The sequence below is a fragment of the Salvelinus namaycush genome, chromosome 23 (assembly GCF_016432855.1).
Source record: "Salvelinus namaycush isolate Seneca chromosome 23, SaNama_1.0, whole genome shotgun sequence".
Lineage (NCBI taxonomy): Eukaryota > Metazoa > Chordata > Actinopteri > Salmoniformes > Salmonidae > Salvelinus > Salvelinus namaycush.
The window spans coordinates 35,423,493-35,440,064 of NC_052329.1; the positions used below are offsets into that span (position 1 = coordinate 35,423,493).

General features: G+C 42.1%; 1 protein-coding gene across 2 annotated transcripts in view; it reads left to right on the forward strand.

Moving 5' to 3' along the window:
• Positions 1 to 842: 842 nt before the first annotated feature.
• The window catches only part of LOC120018378 (cytochrome P450 2M1), a 67,862-nt gene continuing 52,132 nt past the window's right edge, over positions 843 to 16,572 (forward strand). The window contains exons 1-9 of one of the 2 annotated variants that reach the window (XM_038961548.1): positions 845 to 1,213; positions 8,235 to 8,397; positions 8,546 to 8,695; positions 13,370 to 13,530; positions 13,690 to 13,866; positions 14,119 to 14,260; positions 14,465 to 14,649; positions 14,809 to 14,950; positions 15,345 to 16,168. In XM_038961548.1, the coding sequence (XP_038817476.1) occupies positions 1,025 to 1,213; positions 8,235 to 8,397; positions 8,546 to 8,695; positions 13,370 to 13,530; positions 13,690 to 13,866; positions 14,119 to 14,260; positions 14,465 to 14,649; positions 14,809 to 14,950; positions 15,345 to 15,535 (1,500 nt within the window). In that variant the 5' untranslated portion in view covers positions 845 to 1,024 and the 3' untranslated portion in view covers positions 15,536 to 16,168. Of the gene's footprint in view, positions 1,214 to 8,234; positions 8,398 to 8,545; positions 8,696 to 13,369; positions 13,531 to 13,689; positions 13,867 to 14,118; positions 14,261 to 14,464; positions 14,650 to 14,808; positions 14,951 to 15,344; positions 16,169 to 16,572 lie in introns of those variants that run through there. The other variant, XM_038961549.1, reaches the window with a different exon arrangement.

The following is a 16,572-nucleotide window of genomic DNA, read 5'->3' on the forward strand; positions in this document are numbered from 1 at the left end:
TGGCACACATGCACAATCCATGTCTCAAGTCTCAAAAATCGTTATTTAACCTGTCTCCTCCCCTTCATCTACACTGATTGAAGTGGATTTAACAGGTGACCTCAATAAGGGATCATAGCTTTCACCTGGTCAGTCCATGTAATGGAAACGTTTTGTACACTCAGTGTATTTGGATGCCAACCACCATAAAACCTAATCCAAGAAGAACATTGAGCCATTAAATGTACTACCAGTGAAATAATATGGTACTAAAAACAATGCCTACAATGAATATTATTTGATAGACTAGAAGTTTGGTAATGTTTAGGCTGTTACAAATGATATAAGTGGATTCTGTCAACTTTAGTTGAACCTGTTGCTCACGCGCGTATCTGCCATCACTATAATGTTCCCACCTAATCTAGATTTACATTTTAGTAATTTAGAAGATCTCTTCTTCCTTTAATCATTGAGGACATGTATTTCCATTAAGGGCATTTGTATATCTGGCCTGCGTTACCCCGTTGTGGGAGTTTAAATCGGGTGAAAGGTGATTGCAAAGGTGATGTAGTTAACCACGTGGAGTAATGAGCAGGCTTCTGTGTTTTCACATGCGAAAGTGATTACTTTTGATAAAAACTTTGTCTTCCCAATTGAAATTAGTTTTAATGTTCTAACATGTGTTTTTTTATGGAGATGAGACGATGCACCTTGCTGCCTTATTGACAACATGACCGAGCGGCGCATAGAACTATTTGATTTGAGAAAGGTGCTCCTCCCTCCCCGCTTTCGTTCGATGACGTGCCATTGCCAGGTTCAAACCGGTTCATCTTAATATAACGCCCCCAGTATTAGCGCTGTCACTCGGCTTTCTTGTCAATATAATGGATCATCCCTGATGAAACTCACAATTGTGCAACTTCAACCCACTTTTTGCAGTAGAAGGCTCTGACCCGGTACAGAACTTGGAGGGGCAAATAAAGCTTTCCGATATCAGTTTTTCTGTTAACTCCGTAGCCGATCATTGTCCTCGACTCTACTGAAGATGGATGTACTTCATATTTTGCAGACGAACTTTGTGTCTATTGTAATCGGCTTTGTCGTTATTATTTTACTGTGGATGAATCGAGGCAAACAATGCAACTCGCGTTTGCCTCCTGGTCCTGCACCGATTCCTCTGCTCGGTAACTTGTTACGAATGGATGTGAAAGCGCCATACAAGCTCTACATGGAGGTCAGTCAAATACTTGCGCTAGATCAGTGTGCAAGGTTATGTCAAACATATAGAATAAGGGTGTAGAATGGGATATACATTTAATTACTTTTCCACAGAACTTGGCAAAAATGCATTATTTTCATTCATACAAGCTAAATGTAGGCTAGATTATTATTGTTTTACATTATTTTCTGTGTTGGTTATTGTAGCAACAAAGCAGTTCAGTATTTTCATGTGACTGCTTAGTTACCAGCCTACTGTACATTTTTATTGAATTGCCCCTCTTGTTTCAATATTCATCCAAAGTTTACTACATGCATGTATTTGAGAACTGAAAAAGTGTGTGTGTATATATATATGTATAATATTATATTATATATATTTCTTTCCTTCTTAATATATATATGTATATATATACACTGCTCAAAAAAATAAAGGGAACACTTAAACAACACAATGTAACTCCAAGTCAATCACACTTCTGTGAAATCAAACTGTCCACTTAGGAAGCAACACTGATTGACAATACATTTCTCATGCTGTTGTGCAAATGGAATAGACAAAAGGTTTTGTCTATTCCATTTGCACAACAGCATGTGAAATTTATTGTCAATCAGTGTTGCTTCCTAAGTGGACAGTTTGATTTCACAGAAGTGTGATTGACTTGGAGTTACATTGTGTTGTTTAAGTGTTCCCTTTATTTTTTTGAGCAGTGTATATACACACACACTTTTTCAGTTCTCAAAATATATATATATATATATATATGTATATATATCTCTATCGATTCCATAAATTAATTTGTGGAATTTCTTTCCTTCTTAATGCGTTTGAGCCAATCAGTTGTGTTGTGACAAGGACATTTTCGGTATTGACTGACCTTCATGTCTTAAACCCACAGCCTTTGTGCATTTACTACTACTACCGTAAAATACAGTACATACTAACAATTAACGTCACACCTTGCGAAATTTGGACTTTTTGTATAATGTGAGGTCTTGATACTGTAGGTTAACTTTTGGTTGAACAGATTTGTGGTTGCCATAAACTTGTAATTATTTACTACTTAACCATCAGGTGCCTTCTAAGCAAATCATTTCTATCTCTGAGGCCTCCAATGCTCAGATGTCTAACAGAGTAGACACAGACACGTCCTGGTTGATATATTACTGAGGAAAAGGTGCTTCTGTAAAATATATTTGGGAACCAGTGGCGTGTATTCATGGATGCCAAGGGATGCCAGGCTTCCCAAAAATGTTGACACATTTATTTTGTTTTAAATCTTTTGTCTCTGTGTTTCATAATTTCCCTTCAATTCGCAAGAAGCTGAACGCATCTCACAGGAGAAAGCATCTGAGCGAGCGAAACAACGCCCCTCTGTCTCTAGTTGTAGGCCATCTGTCTGATGCTGTCTGGTCCAAACGAGTATGACATTGTTTCAAACTCACTTTGTGGAATTCAAAATGACGATGCTTGTCTTTCATAATTCAGATATACAGTACCAGTTAAACGTGTGGACACACTTACTCATTCCGGGGGTTTTCTTTCTTTTTACTATTTTCTACATTGATGAATAATAGAAGACACCAAAACTATGAAATAACACATGGAATCATGTAGTAAACAAAAAAGTGTGAAACAAATAAAAAATATGTTTTATATGAGATTCATCAAAGAAGCCACACTTTGCCTTGATGACAGCTTTGCATAATATTGGCATTCTCTCAACCAGCTTCATGAGGTTGTCACCTGGAATGCATTTCAGTTAACAGGTGTGCCTTGTTTAAAGTTAATTTGTGGAATTTATGTATACAAAATATAGCCCTATTTGTAAAAAATCCATATTGTGGCAAGAGCAGCTCAAATAAGCAAGAGAAATGAAAGTCCATCATTAGCAGCTTAGCTAGGTTAGTGGCTCTGTCAAGCAGACTTCAACCTGTCGGTTCAGAGGGATTCCGGGACAAGAAATAGCGGTCCTAACTGTTAAAAGCTAACCACGTCGATGGCATTGGCATTTCTCTATAAGTAGGGTGAGTCAACATATTTTTCTACTTGCACGAAGGCCAGAAATCAGAACCATGGACAGGCACGTCATATTTAGCTTATGTTGATTGGACTAAATTGTTTTTGGTATCTTTTAGTTGTCACTGTATTAGACTAAGCAGAGGTGATTTGATGATGCTGAAATGTTGAAGTTGAAATGGTGCTGGAATAGCTACTGTTTTCTTTGCGATTTGTGGTAACTCTGTTGTTCTAAATCAGTAGTTTTTTAGTGGTCCGAAAATTGTTGGAAACATGAACTTGCTTGACCATGCTGTAGGTCATGTAATTGTCTGTTACTGTACATACAATATGCTTTGTGGACTTCACTGGAGAGAGGTTGCTCTCCGGTTTTGTGATAAAACAAAGGTGTTTTACAAAAGACTGTGAAGTATTTGTAGTTAATCATATCAGTAATGTTAGTTCATCATATCAGAGCTGTAGCGCCGCCCACTGGTGAAGTGGAGCAGAGCATGCTGGGCGATCTCCAGCTCAGAGAAGATCAGCTTGAGAGAAGTCAAGTGAGAGAAAGTTCCAGCCATCCTTGTGTTTTCATACCAGTTAGCTTTCATTGTATTAGCCAAGTCCTTGTTGATATGTAAGTACATATTTCATATCTTTCAGGTGTTTATGTCTGAAGATGCGCTCTGCGACGATAATGTTGTAGTTATGGTTATGCTAATTAGTAGTTTCTATCACTAGCTACTATAGCTATTGTGCGCTGGCTAGCTCTGTTTTGATTGTCATCATTTCGGACATTTAGCCCTGTATTTGTATAGGGTAATGCGTCGTTTATATGCCCTGTAATTGTATACGTGTATGGTACATCATTATAGGGGTATTAGATCCTATTTCACTGTTTAGGGGTATTCAAGTTAATAGCGCAATTGTCGCCTTGTACTGAAGATGATGGTGGTATGCTTTGTAGTACAGGTGCGGCGGCTCCCCTATGATGTCAAATGAGTACAGTCAGATTCAAGTTTCTTTGCGCTGTATGGTCCTGTATAGCATTAAGTCATCATAGTCATGTTAAACCATGCATATTGTTTATAAGATTTGTGATTTGGAGATTGTATTCTGTCATTTACTATTGTATCTTTATTTCTCTCTTTACTTGCAGACCACGCACGCACACACACACACACACTTTGGTTTTAGCAAGTTGCCAGACCACTAAGTGCCTTATCCCATCCATACTACATACACTGTGCGGTGCTGTTCTGTGCCTGTGCATCTTAACCATTATTAAACCACCTGTAACGGCTTTCTTCCTCTTCGTCTGAGGAGGAGTAGGAAATATCGGACCAATGTGCAGCGTGGTAAGTGTCTATAATAGATTTTTAATAAATCAAAATGAACACAGAACAAAAAGAACAAAACACGAACAAACAACCGAAACAGTCCCGTATGGTGCAAACACTGAAACAGGAAACAACCACCCGCAACACACAATGGAAAACAGGCTACTTAAATATGGCTTCCAATCAGAGACAACGACTGACACCTGCCTCTGATTGAGAACCATACTAGGCCAAACACATAGAAATATAACAACAGAACAAAACATAGAAAAACAACATAGAATGCCCACCCCAACTCACGCCCTGACCAACTAAAATAAAAATATAAAAAAGGAACTAAGTTCAGAACGTGACAGTACCCCCCCCAAAGGTGCGGACTCCGGCCGCAAAACCTGAACCTATAGGGGAGGATCTGGGTGGGCATTTCACCGCGGTGGCGGCTCTGGTGCGGGACGTGGACCCCACTCCACCATAGTCTTGGCCCACTTATGTGGTGCCTTTGGAGTGGCGACCCTCGCCGCCGACTTCGGGCTGGGGACCCTTTCAGAGGGTCCCGAATAGACGGGAGACTCCGGCAGCGCCGGACAGGCGGGAGACTCCGGCAACGCCGGAGTGATGGGTGAGTCCAGCGGCACCGGAGTGACGGGCAGCTCCTGACTGACGCCGGCTCAGGCAGCTCCGGACAGGAGGGAGACTCTGGCTGCTCCGGACAGGAGGGAGACTCTGGCTGCTCCGGACAGGAGGGAGACTCTGGCTGCCCCGGACAGGAGGGAGACTCTGGCTGCCCCGGACAGGAGGGAGACTCTGGCTGCCCCGGACAGGAGGGAGACTCTGGCTGCTCCGGACAGGAGGGAGACTCTGGCTGCTCCGGACAGGAGGGAGACTCTGGCTGCTCCGGACAGGAGGGAGACTCTGGCTGCTCCGGACAGGAGGGAGACTCTGGCTGCTCCGGACAGGAGGGCGTTGTTGGAGGCCTCATGCCATGGATCCTCACCGGAGGCTTCGTGCCATGGATCATCACCGGAGGCTTCGTGCCGTGGATCATCACCGGAGGCTTCGTGCCGTGGATCATCACTGGAGGCTTCTTGCCATGGATTATCACTGGAGGCTTCTTGCCATGGATTATCACTGGAGGCTTCTTGCCATGGATATCACTGGAGGCTTCTTGCCATGGATTATCACTGGATTGGAGAGACACACAGAAGGCCTGGCTCTGGGAGAAGGCACAGGACTCACCAGGATGGGGAGACATGCAGGAGGGTTAGTGCTTAGCACAGACACAGAACTCACCAGGCTGGGGAGACATGCAGGAGGCCTTGGCAGAGGCACCGGATGCACTGGACGTGGAGGCGCACTGGCGGTCTTGAGCGCAGAGCTAGCACCACTCGTTCTGGCTGGATATCCCCTGTAGCCCGGCAAGTGCGGGGAGTTGGAACAGGCCGCACTGGGCTGTGCTGGCGAACTGGAGACACCGTGCGTAGGGCTGGTGCATTATACCCCGGGCCGAGGAGACGCACTGGAGACCAGATGCGCTGAGCCGGCATCATCCCTCCTGGCTCGATGCCCACTCTAGCCCGGCCGATTCGAGGAGCTGTGATGTAGCGCACCGGGCTATGCGTGCGCACTGGGGACATCGTGCGCTCCCCCGCATAACATGGTGCCTGCCCAGTCACTCTCTCGCCACGGTAAGCACGGGGAGTTGACTCAGGTCTCCTACCTGAGTCCGCCAATCTACCCGTGTGCCCCACCCCCAAAAAATTCTGTGGCTGCCTCTCGTGCCCGTTACCTCGCGCCAATTCCTCGTAGTGGCGCCGCTCCGCTCTAGCTGCCTCCAGCTCCTTTTTCGGAGGAGCTGGAGGCATTTCCTCCCATGTCCAGGAGTCCAGAACCCTCTGCTCCTGGTTACCACGCTGCTTGGTCCTTTTCTGGTGGGTGGTTCTGTAACGGCTTTCGCCCTCTTCGTCTGAGGAGGAGTAGGAAATATCGGACCAATGTGCAGCGTGGTAAGTGTCCATAATAGATTTTTAATTAATCAAAATGAACACAGAACAAAAATAACAAAAGACGAACAAACAAACGAAACAGTCCCGTATGGTGCAAACACTGAAACAGGAAACAACCACCCACAACACACAATGGAAAACAGGCTACCTAAATATGGCTCCCAATCAGAGACGACTGACACCTGCCTCTGATTGAGAACCATACTAGGCCAAACACATAGAAATATAACGACAGAACAAAACATAGAAAACAACATAGAATGCCCACCCCAACTCACGCCCTGACCAACTAAAATAAAAACATAAAAAAGGAACTAAGGTCAGAACGTGACACCACCTCAACTGGAATCCTACCTGTCTGTCATCTGTGCCTTTACCAGTGTAATGTAGTGAACATTAAACCATAATCCAGTCCGTGTATTGATACTTGGGATTCCAGTTCCATGTTTTACGGTAGCCAGACAGCGGGAGTGATATGTCATGTGAACTGTGTAATACCAGCATACTTCTGAGTAAAGTTAAACTAAAGTTTACAAACGGCCCTGTAGCCCCTCCAGTAACCACGAGCACAACCGTTCCTTGATTTTAACTGGCGGCTTTATTCTGTAGTTGTAGTCAGAATTGTCACCTTCCGTGAGAACTATGAAGTAAATTAAAATATAGTTAAGCACACTCGTACAACCTTCTTGTCTTACGAGTGACTTATTAGCTTGGTATAACTCTGAAGTGTTTACATACATAAACAGTTTAGCCGGAGCTATAACAGTATCAGATTAAACATATGAATAAAGGAAAAATACCTCATTGGCTGCTTATTACAGAAGGGAGGAAATCAAAAACTTCACACTTATTATTCCTGGCATGAATTCACGCTTCATCCTTAATTATTATAACGTTACCATTCTAACATACACACTTCAACCTTTACGAACTACACCCGAAGACATGAAAACGTAGCTAACACAGCGCGGGATTGCCTTCACCCCAAAGGTGTGTTGCTACGATAATGATCCCCGTTACAACAGTTATTAGCCACGTAGTTCCTCTTGTCTTATCATTTCCCCCGCAAAGAAAACACGTAAATAATTCAAATAAAAAACCAACGACATAGACTTACAGGTTAATTGTCAGTTACAGCCCCGACCTCAGTTCTTATAAACATACGCAATCTAAATAACTATGGATGTTACAACCAGCACACGGGAGCGAACACAAAGTAAACATAACCTAAAGAATATACAGTCCACCAAGTCCTCACTTACAGGTGTGGTTGAATGGTCTTCTTATTGGCTCGGCCTTTAGGCCTATATATTGCAAGGCATATGAATTGAAAGGTTATGGAGCAAGCAACGCAATTATCACAACACATAGGTTGTAATATGGTTGGGGAGGCTCGACTTCCTCAGGGATTTTACCCACACACCATTACTGTTGGGAACATAAAATTACATGCTATAAATACACTTATTTTGACACATTTTTATATCTAAGTGAGTATAATGTACTCTATCAATTTGCCACTGCATTTCTTGCTCTCTTGGGTCGCTCCACCACTTATCCAAAGGAATAGCAGGGCCACAATCATTTCACTTCCTTGTCACACATCCCAGGACTGTCAGCTGTGCTCCATATAAACCTGGGATCTGAGACATCACTGTACTGGTTCCTATAATCCTGTGGTTCTTCTCTCCTCAGCTCAGTAAGAAGTATGGCTCAGTGTTTACTGTATGGCTGGGCTCCAAACCTGTAGTGGTGATCTCTGGCTATCAGGCTATCAAGGATGCTTTTGTCACACAAGGAGAAGAGTTCAGCGGCAGAGCCAACTACCCCGTGATCATGACAGTCACTAAAGGATATGGTGGGTGATTATTTTGTATTTTTTTTAAATGGGAGTGGGTGGGTGTCATTGACCTTGCTACAGTCAGTCTGTGTGGAAATTACATTAGGTTTATGTTATGCTATTCTAATTATTCCTCTTTGTGCTTCTGTCATACTGTTTACTGTAGGGGTGTTGGTGAGCAGTGGGAAGAGATCTAAAGATCTTCGCAGGTTCTCGCTGATGACCCTGAAAACCCTTGGGATGGGGCGCAGGAGCATTGAAGAACGTGTCCAAGAAGAGGCTAAGATGCTGGTGAAAGCCTTCAGTGAATATGGAGGTAGATTGTTTTTCTTAGTATTTTTCTTGCCTTGGAAATATATTTTATAATTACTTTATGGGCAATATTACTCAGGTTGTTGGAATGTGAGAAACTGAAGATACATGGTTTACTGCAGAATATAGTAACAGTAACACCCATGGGGTGTACAGGGTTTTTATAGTATAGACATGTCATTTACCTGTGAACAAGTTGTAACGCTCGTCTTTAGGTGGAAGAGAGGAGGACCAAGGCGCAACACTGACAAAATACAAAATAACAAAACGACGTGAACAGACCTGAACTTGAGAACACAATAAAACATGAACGCACGAACAGGAAGGAACAAACGAACGAAACGAAACAGTACCGTGTGGCGAACAAACACAGACACAGCAACAATCACCCACAAACAAACAGTGAAAACAGTCAACCTTAATATGGTTCCCAATCAGAGGAAACGTAAAACACCTGCCCCTGATTTAGAACCATATCAGGCTAGTTGACAACCCTAAACCAAACATAGAAACACATAACATAGAATGCCCACCCAGCTCACGTCCTGACCAACTAAACAAGACTAAACAAAGGAAATAAGGTCAGGAACGTGACACAAGTACCATTTTAGTGCTGAGGGATTACTGATGTTTGAGGTCGTTTCGATCAAATAATTGCGGATTTCGGTTTAATTAATAAAAAATAAAAAACATGAAGTGCAGTATGCATTATGTTGTTTAAATGTTGTTATAACACAGAATTAAACAATTGATACACGTGACTGCCCGTTACTCATTTATTAACCATCATTTATTCACATTACTTTACTTTACTTAGTTTCAGCCACTTGCGCATTTATCTCATCGTAGAAAGCATTCGAGCAAAACAGCGCCCCGCTGTCTCGTGGAAACTATTCAGACCCCTTGACTTTTTCCACATTTTGTTACGTTACAGCCCTTTTCTAAAATTGATTAAATACTTTTTTCCCTCCTCATCAGTCTACACGCAATACCCCATAATGACAAAGCGAAAACAGGTTTTTGGAAAATGTTGCAAATGTATAAAAATAAAAAACAGATATCTTATTTACATAAGTATTCAGACCCTTTGCTATGAAACCCAAAATTGAGCTCTGGTGCATCCTGTTTCCATTGATCATCCTTGATGTTTCTACAACTTGATTGTAGTCCACCTGTGGTAAATTCAATTGATTGGACATGATTTGGAAAGGCGCACACCTGTCTATATAAGGTCCCACAGTTGACAGTGCATGACAGAGCAAAAACCAAGCCATGAGGTAGAAGGAATTGTCTGTAGAGCTCCGAGACAGGATTGTATCGAGGCACAGATCTGGGGAAGGGTACCAAATAATTTTGGCAGCATTGAAGTTTACCAAGAACACAGTGGCCTCCATAATTTTTTAATTGAAGAAGTTTGGAACCACCAGGATTCTTCTAAGAAGGCCAGCATCTGAGTTGCCTCCTCACTTTTGACGTTGAGACTGGTGTTTTGCGGGTACTATTTAATGAAGCTGCCCGTTTTGGACTTGTGAGGCATCCGTTTCTCATACTAGACACTCTAATGTACTTGTCCTCTTGCTCAGTTGTGCACCGGGGCCTCCCACTCCTCTTTCTATTCTGTTTAGAACTAGTTTGCGCTGTTCTGTGAAGGGAGTAGTACACAGCGTTGTACGAGATCTTCAGTTTCTTGGCAATTTCTCGCATGGAATAGCCTCAATTTCTCAGAACAAGAATAGACTGTCGAGTTTCAGAAGAAAGTACTTTGTTTCTGGCCATTGTGAGCCTGTAATCGAACCCACAAATGCTGATGCTCCAGATACTCAACTATTCTAAAGGACAGTTTTATTGCTTCTTTAATCAGAACAACAGTTTTCAGCTGTGCTAACATAATTGCAAAAGGGTTTTCTAATGATCAATTAGCCTTTTAAAATTATATGTTGTGTTAGCTAATCCAAGTTTGTCATTGGAACACAGGAGTGATGGTTGCTGATAATGGGCCTCTGTACGCCTATGTAGATATCCCATAAACAATCTGCCGTTTCCAGCTACAATAGTGATTTACAACTTAACAATGTCTACACTGTCACGATCGTTGGTTGAATTGATGGACCAAGGCGCAGCGTGCATAGAGTTCCACATGTTTATTGGATGACACTCACAGAAAACAATAAAGCGCTAAACAAAACGTGAAACTAATGTAGTGCTCGCAGGCAACTAGACATAGACAAGATCCCACAAAAACCCAGTGGGAAAAGGCTGCCTAAATATGATCCCCAATCAGAGACAACGATAGACAGCTGCCTCTGATTGGGAACCATACCAGGCCAACATAGAAATGAAAAAACTAGACTACCCACCCTAGTCACACCCTGACCTAACCAAAATAGAGAATAAAAAAGGATCTCTAAGGTCAGGGCATGACATACACTGTATTTCTGAACTATTTAATGTTATTTTAATGGACAAAAAATTTGCTTATCTTTCAAAAACAAGGACATTTCTAAGTGATCTCAAACTTTTGAACGGTAGTGTATGTAAATGATGTAAATAATTTTTTATAAATTTGCTAAAATTTCTAAACTTGTTTTTGCTTTATCATTATGGGGTATTGTGTGTCGATGGATGAGGGGAAAAAAGCGTTGAAATTATTTAATTACAACAACAAATAATATTATGCCCAGCTCACGAGCCAGGCCCCTTGATGATGTGACCCTAATGGTAAGTCCACCATTGATTAAACCTCCGCACTACAAAACCAGACAGAGCACTTTGCCAGGACCTGCCTCTCCCTCCAGGACCCCATGGGTAACGTTTGTTTTGTAATCAGTGTAACTGAGATACATTATTCTGTAATCGGTTTAACTGTATACATACAGTGGGGCAAAAAAGTATTTAGTCAGCCACCAATTGTGCAAGTTCTCCCACTTAAAAAGATGAGAGAGGCCTGTAATTTTCATCATAGGTACACTTCAACTATGACAGACAAAATGAGAAAAGAAAATCCAGAAAATCACATTGCAGGATTTTTAATGAATTTATTTGCAAATTATGGTGGAAAATAAGTATTTGGTCACCTACAAACAAGCAAGATTTCTGGCTCTCATAGACCTGTAACTTCTTCTTTAAGAAGCTCCTCTGTCCTCCACTCGTTACCTGTATTAATGGCACCTGTTTGAACTTGTTATCAGTATAAAAGACACCTGTCCACAACCTCAAACAGTCACACTCCAAACTCCACTATGGCCAAGACCAAAGAGCTGTCAAAGGACACCAGAAACAAAATTGTAGACCTGCAACAGGCTGGGAAGACTGAATCTGCAATAGGTAAGCAGCTTGGTTTGAAGAAATCAACTGTGGGAGCAATTATTAGGAAATGGAAGACATACAAGACCACTGATAATCTCCCTCGATCTGGGGCTCCACGCAAGATCTCACCCCGTGGGGTCAAAATGATCACAAGAACGGTGAGCAAAAATCCCAGAACCACACGGGGGGACCTAGTGAATGACCTGCAGAGAGCTGGGACCAAAGTAACAAAGCCTACCATCAGTAACACACTACGCCACCAGGGACTCAAATCCTGCAGTGCCAGACGTGTCCCCCTGCTTAAGCCAGTGCATGTCCAGGCCCGTCTGAAGTTTGCTAGAGAGCATTTGGATGATCCAGAAGAAGATTGGGAGAATGTCATATGGTCAGATGAAACCAAAATATAACTTTTTGGTAAAAAACTCGTCGTGTTTGGAGGACAAAAAATGCTGAGTTGCATCCAAAGAACACCATACCTACTGTGAAGCATGGGGGTGGAAACATCATGCTTTGGGGCTGTTTTTCTGCAAAGGGACCAGGACGACTGATCCGTGTAAAGGAAAGAATGAATGGGGCCATGTATCGTGAGATTTTGAGTGAAAACCTCCTTCCATCAGCAAGGGCATTGAAGATGAAACGTGGCTGGGTCTTTCAGCATGACAATGATCCCAAACACACCGCCCGGGCAACGAAGGAGTGGCTTCGTAAGAAGCATTTCAAGGTCCTGGAGTGGCCTAGCCAGTCTCCAGATCTCAACCCCATAGAAAATCTTTGGAGGGAGTTGAAAGTCCGTGTTGCCCAGCAACAGCCCCAAAACATCATTGCTCTAGAGGAGATCTGCATGGAGGAATGGGCCAAAATACCAGCAACAGTGTGTGAAAACCTTGTGAAGACTTACAGAAAACATTTGACCTCTGTCATTGCCAACAAAGGGTATATAACAAAGTATTGAGATAAACTTTTGTTATTGACCAAATACTTATTTTCCACCATAATTTGCAAATAAATTCATTAAAAATCCTACAATGTGATTTTCTGGATTTTTTTTTCTAATTTTGTCTGTCATAGTTGAAGTGTACCTATGATGAAAATTACAGGCCTCTCATCTTTTTAAGTGGGAGAACTTGCACAATTGGTGGCTGACTAAATACTTTTTTGCCCCACTGTAATTCTCAGTATATTATCTTCAGCAAGGTTTTCACGCTAAACATGTCATTGAAAAGGTACCATTTTACATTAAAATACATGGAAAAACGAGTTGTTGCTTCTCACAGCTATTTCTAAAAGTTTCACCATCACAATATTATATATGGATAACCAATCAGGTATTTTAAAAGTATTTGTGTGTTCTTGCCTTCCTTTTCTAATCTAGATTCAGTTGTCAATCCCAAAGAATTGCTTTGCAATTGTGTTGGCAATGTGATCTGCTCCATAGTCTTTGGGCACAGGTTTGAAAATGACGACCCAATGTTTCAGCTCATCCAAAAGGCTGTTGATGCCTACTTCAATGTCCTCAGCAGCCCTATTGGAGCGGTACAGTAACTTTCAGCTCATCTCTTTTCATAGAATCTTCCATTGCTCTCAACGCCCTGCTAAATTGAAGCTCTATCACAGTAATTGCACAAAATGGTCTTGGGCTGACCAAGCCATTGTTTTCACTAACAAAACCCCCTCCCATCCCTTTTCTTTCAGATGTACAACATGTTCCCTAGAATCTTTTGGTGCTTTCCAGGCAAACACCATGAGATGTTTGCTATCGTAAACAAGGCCAAAGCTTACATACAAGGGCAAGCAGAAATCCGTCTTAAAACCCTTGACACCTCTGAACCTCAGGACTTCATCGAGGCCTTCCTGGTTAAAATGCTGGAGGTAGAAAACACGGCATGATCCTCACATTGGAGGTTGAACCTCTTATACATTATGAAAATATGGAATGTGGCTGGAATTAAGATACCATCCATTATGTGAGTTTGGCTATCATGAGTGAATAGACAAGTGAGAGGCCAATGTCTGGTTTTCCAACGTATTTAGTGGCAATAGGTATGTGGAGATGGCAACAACTAGCCACCAGATGTCGCTGTTTACTTACATAACTGATGGTGACTTATTCTCTTCTCTTAGGACAAAGATGATCCCAACACTGAGTTCAACAATGATAATATGGTGATGACTGCATGGAGCCTGTTTGCTGCTGGAACAGAAACCACATCATCCACCCTAAAACAGTCATTTCTGATGATGATAAAGTACCCTCACATTCAAGGTACCCTGCTACCCAAGTCTTTATCGATTGCGTCCAAGTCTCCTAGACCTATTAGATAACACTGTAATCCCCCCAAAAATATTTCTGCACTATGAATTGCTTGAAATGTGTTATTACGATGTAGTGACATGTAATAACTCCAACAACAATCTGTACATGGTATCAGTGCAACGTATTGTAAAGTGTGACTAAAATCTTCCTAAGAGAGTGTTCAGAAGGAGATAGACGAGGTGATTGGCTCAAGAGTGCCCACGGTTGACGACAGAGTTAAAATGCCCTACACGGATGCTGTCATTCACGAAGTCCAGAGATACATGGACCTCAGTCCTACGTCTGTACCCCACAAAGTGATGAGAGATACAGAGTTCTACAACTACCACATTCCAGAGGTGACCACAATTATGAAACTGTACAAACACTGAATGTTCAATTTCACTGTATCTTGTTTGACGTGGTGGAACTGTTGTTTAAAAAAGATGATTTACATTTTACGGATCAACATGTAGTTTTCATAGCAAGTGATGGGTGGTATTTTGTCATTCTTTCAGGGTACCATGGTACTGCCTCTGCTGTCCTCTGTGCTTGCTGATCCCAAATTGTTTAAAAACCCAGATGAGTTTGACCCAGAGAACTTCCTGGATGAAAATGGAGTCTTTAAGAAAAATGATGGATTCTTTGCTTTTGGAGTGGGTAAGATCATGCTCCAAGTAGTTTGTGGATTATGTGAGTTAAAAACAAGAAACCTAGTGGCCTGGGGTGGTCTTGCAGTCTACAGTAAGCCGCTGCCTCTCTGGAGGTACTATGTTCCGCTGCCAGCATGGGTTTGGTTTGAATCTGACCCGCTGCTTTTTAGCACACTCCTAATAACTTTCCTGTATCTCTCTATCCTATCCACAAAAAAACTTTCAAAGATATGAGAGGATTGGGCCTTTCCTAGCCTGGTGAAGCTAGCCTGATCCACCAGCCTAGGGTTTCCCCACTCATTTAAAAAAAATTAAGAAACCTGAGAACCTCTGATCAACTTCAATTCAGTTATAGGCTCAGCTGACTGACAATGACCTCTATCCTTTCTCTTTTCCCTCAGGGAAGCGGGCGTGTCCTGGGGAGGCTCTGGCCAGAGTGGAGCTCTTTCTCTTCTTCACCTCCCTCCTGCAGCGCTTCACTTTCACCGGCACCAAACCTCCAGAGGAGATCAACATCGAGCCAGCGTGCTCCAGCTTTGGCCGCATGCCACGTTCCTATGATTGCTACATCAAACTCAGGACTGAGGAGTGACCACTTTACAGTGGAGAGGTCACAGGCTCAGCCTCACAGGCAGCTGCTTGTCATTATACAGTAACCATAGCCTTACATTTACCACCTTTCTTCTTGTAGACAACTATATAAGCGTTAGTGGGTTGTATGCATCTTGCTATTATCCTCAGGTAGGATCTCTAAGGTATGGGTTGATATTTCAAGGCTAATTTCTGTCTACATTAATGTCTTTTAAAGCTTGCTTTTGGTCAGGTTTCAAGAATTGCCTTAAGAGATGTTGGTCACCATATCTCTATGCTGTATATCACACTCACCTGCTTTGTACCCTTGTAAAATAGGGGAAAAAAATTGGCACAGGGCTATAGGTTCATATTAAATTGTCTATTGAAACGTTATGGTGAAAGGACCAAACGATTCAGGTGTTCAAATGTAAGCAACTGAAATGGGTCTTGTTTTGTAGGTTGCTATGTGGTTAGGACTGTACATCTATACTGGCAGAGCACTTAGGGGTACTGTACACTATGTATACTGTGGGGTCACTATGTTATTCTGCCTTTGTTTTCAACATGACTGATGTATTGTAACACAACATTTGGTTGTAACTTTTGCTTCAACTAATAAATAGTACTGCACACTTCAGCCAGATTCAAACAATATCTTGTGTGTCCAGACCTGTCATTAAAAAGCGACCTTTGTGTTCGGATTACCTGCTCACATAGAACTGTCGTATTAGACTTGTGTAGACACATAAGTATAGCCATATCCATGTACACATACAATATCTGTTTCACAGAAGAAGAACGCTGTTACTGGAATGTTTGTGGTTACCAGAAAAATATCAACTTACTCATGAAAATAATGAAAATAGTGACACTTTCAGAAAGTATTCAGACCCCTTCACTTTTTCTGAAAATGTTTACGTAAGTCTCATTCTAAATTTGATTAACAAAAATCTAACCAATCTACACACGATACCCCAGAATGACAAAGTGAAAACAGGTTTAGACATTTTGCAAATCCATTTATCACATTACCTAAGTATTCATACCCTTTACTCA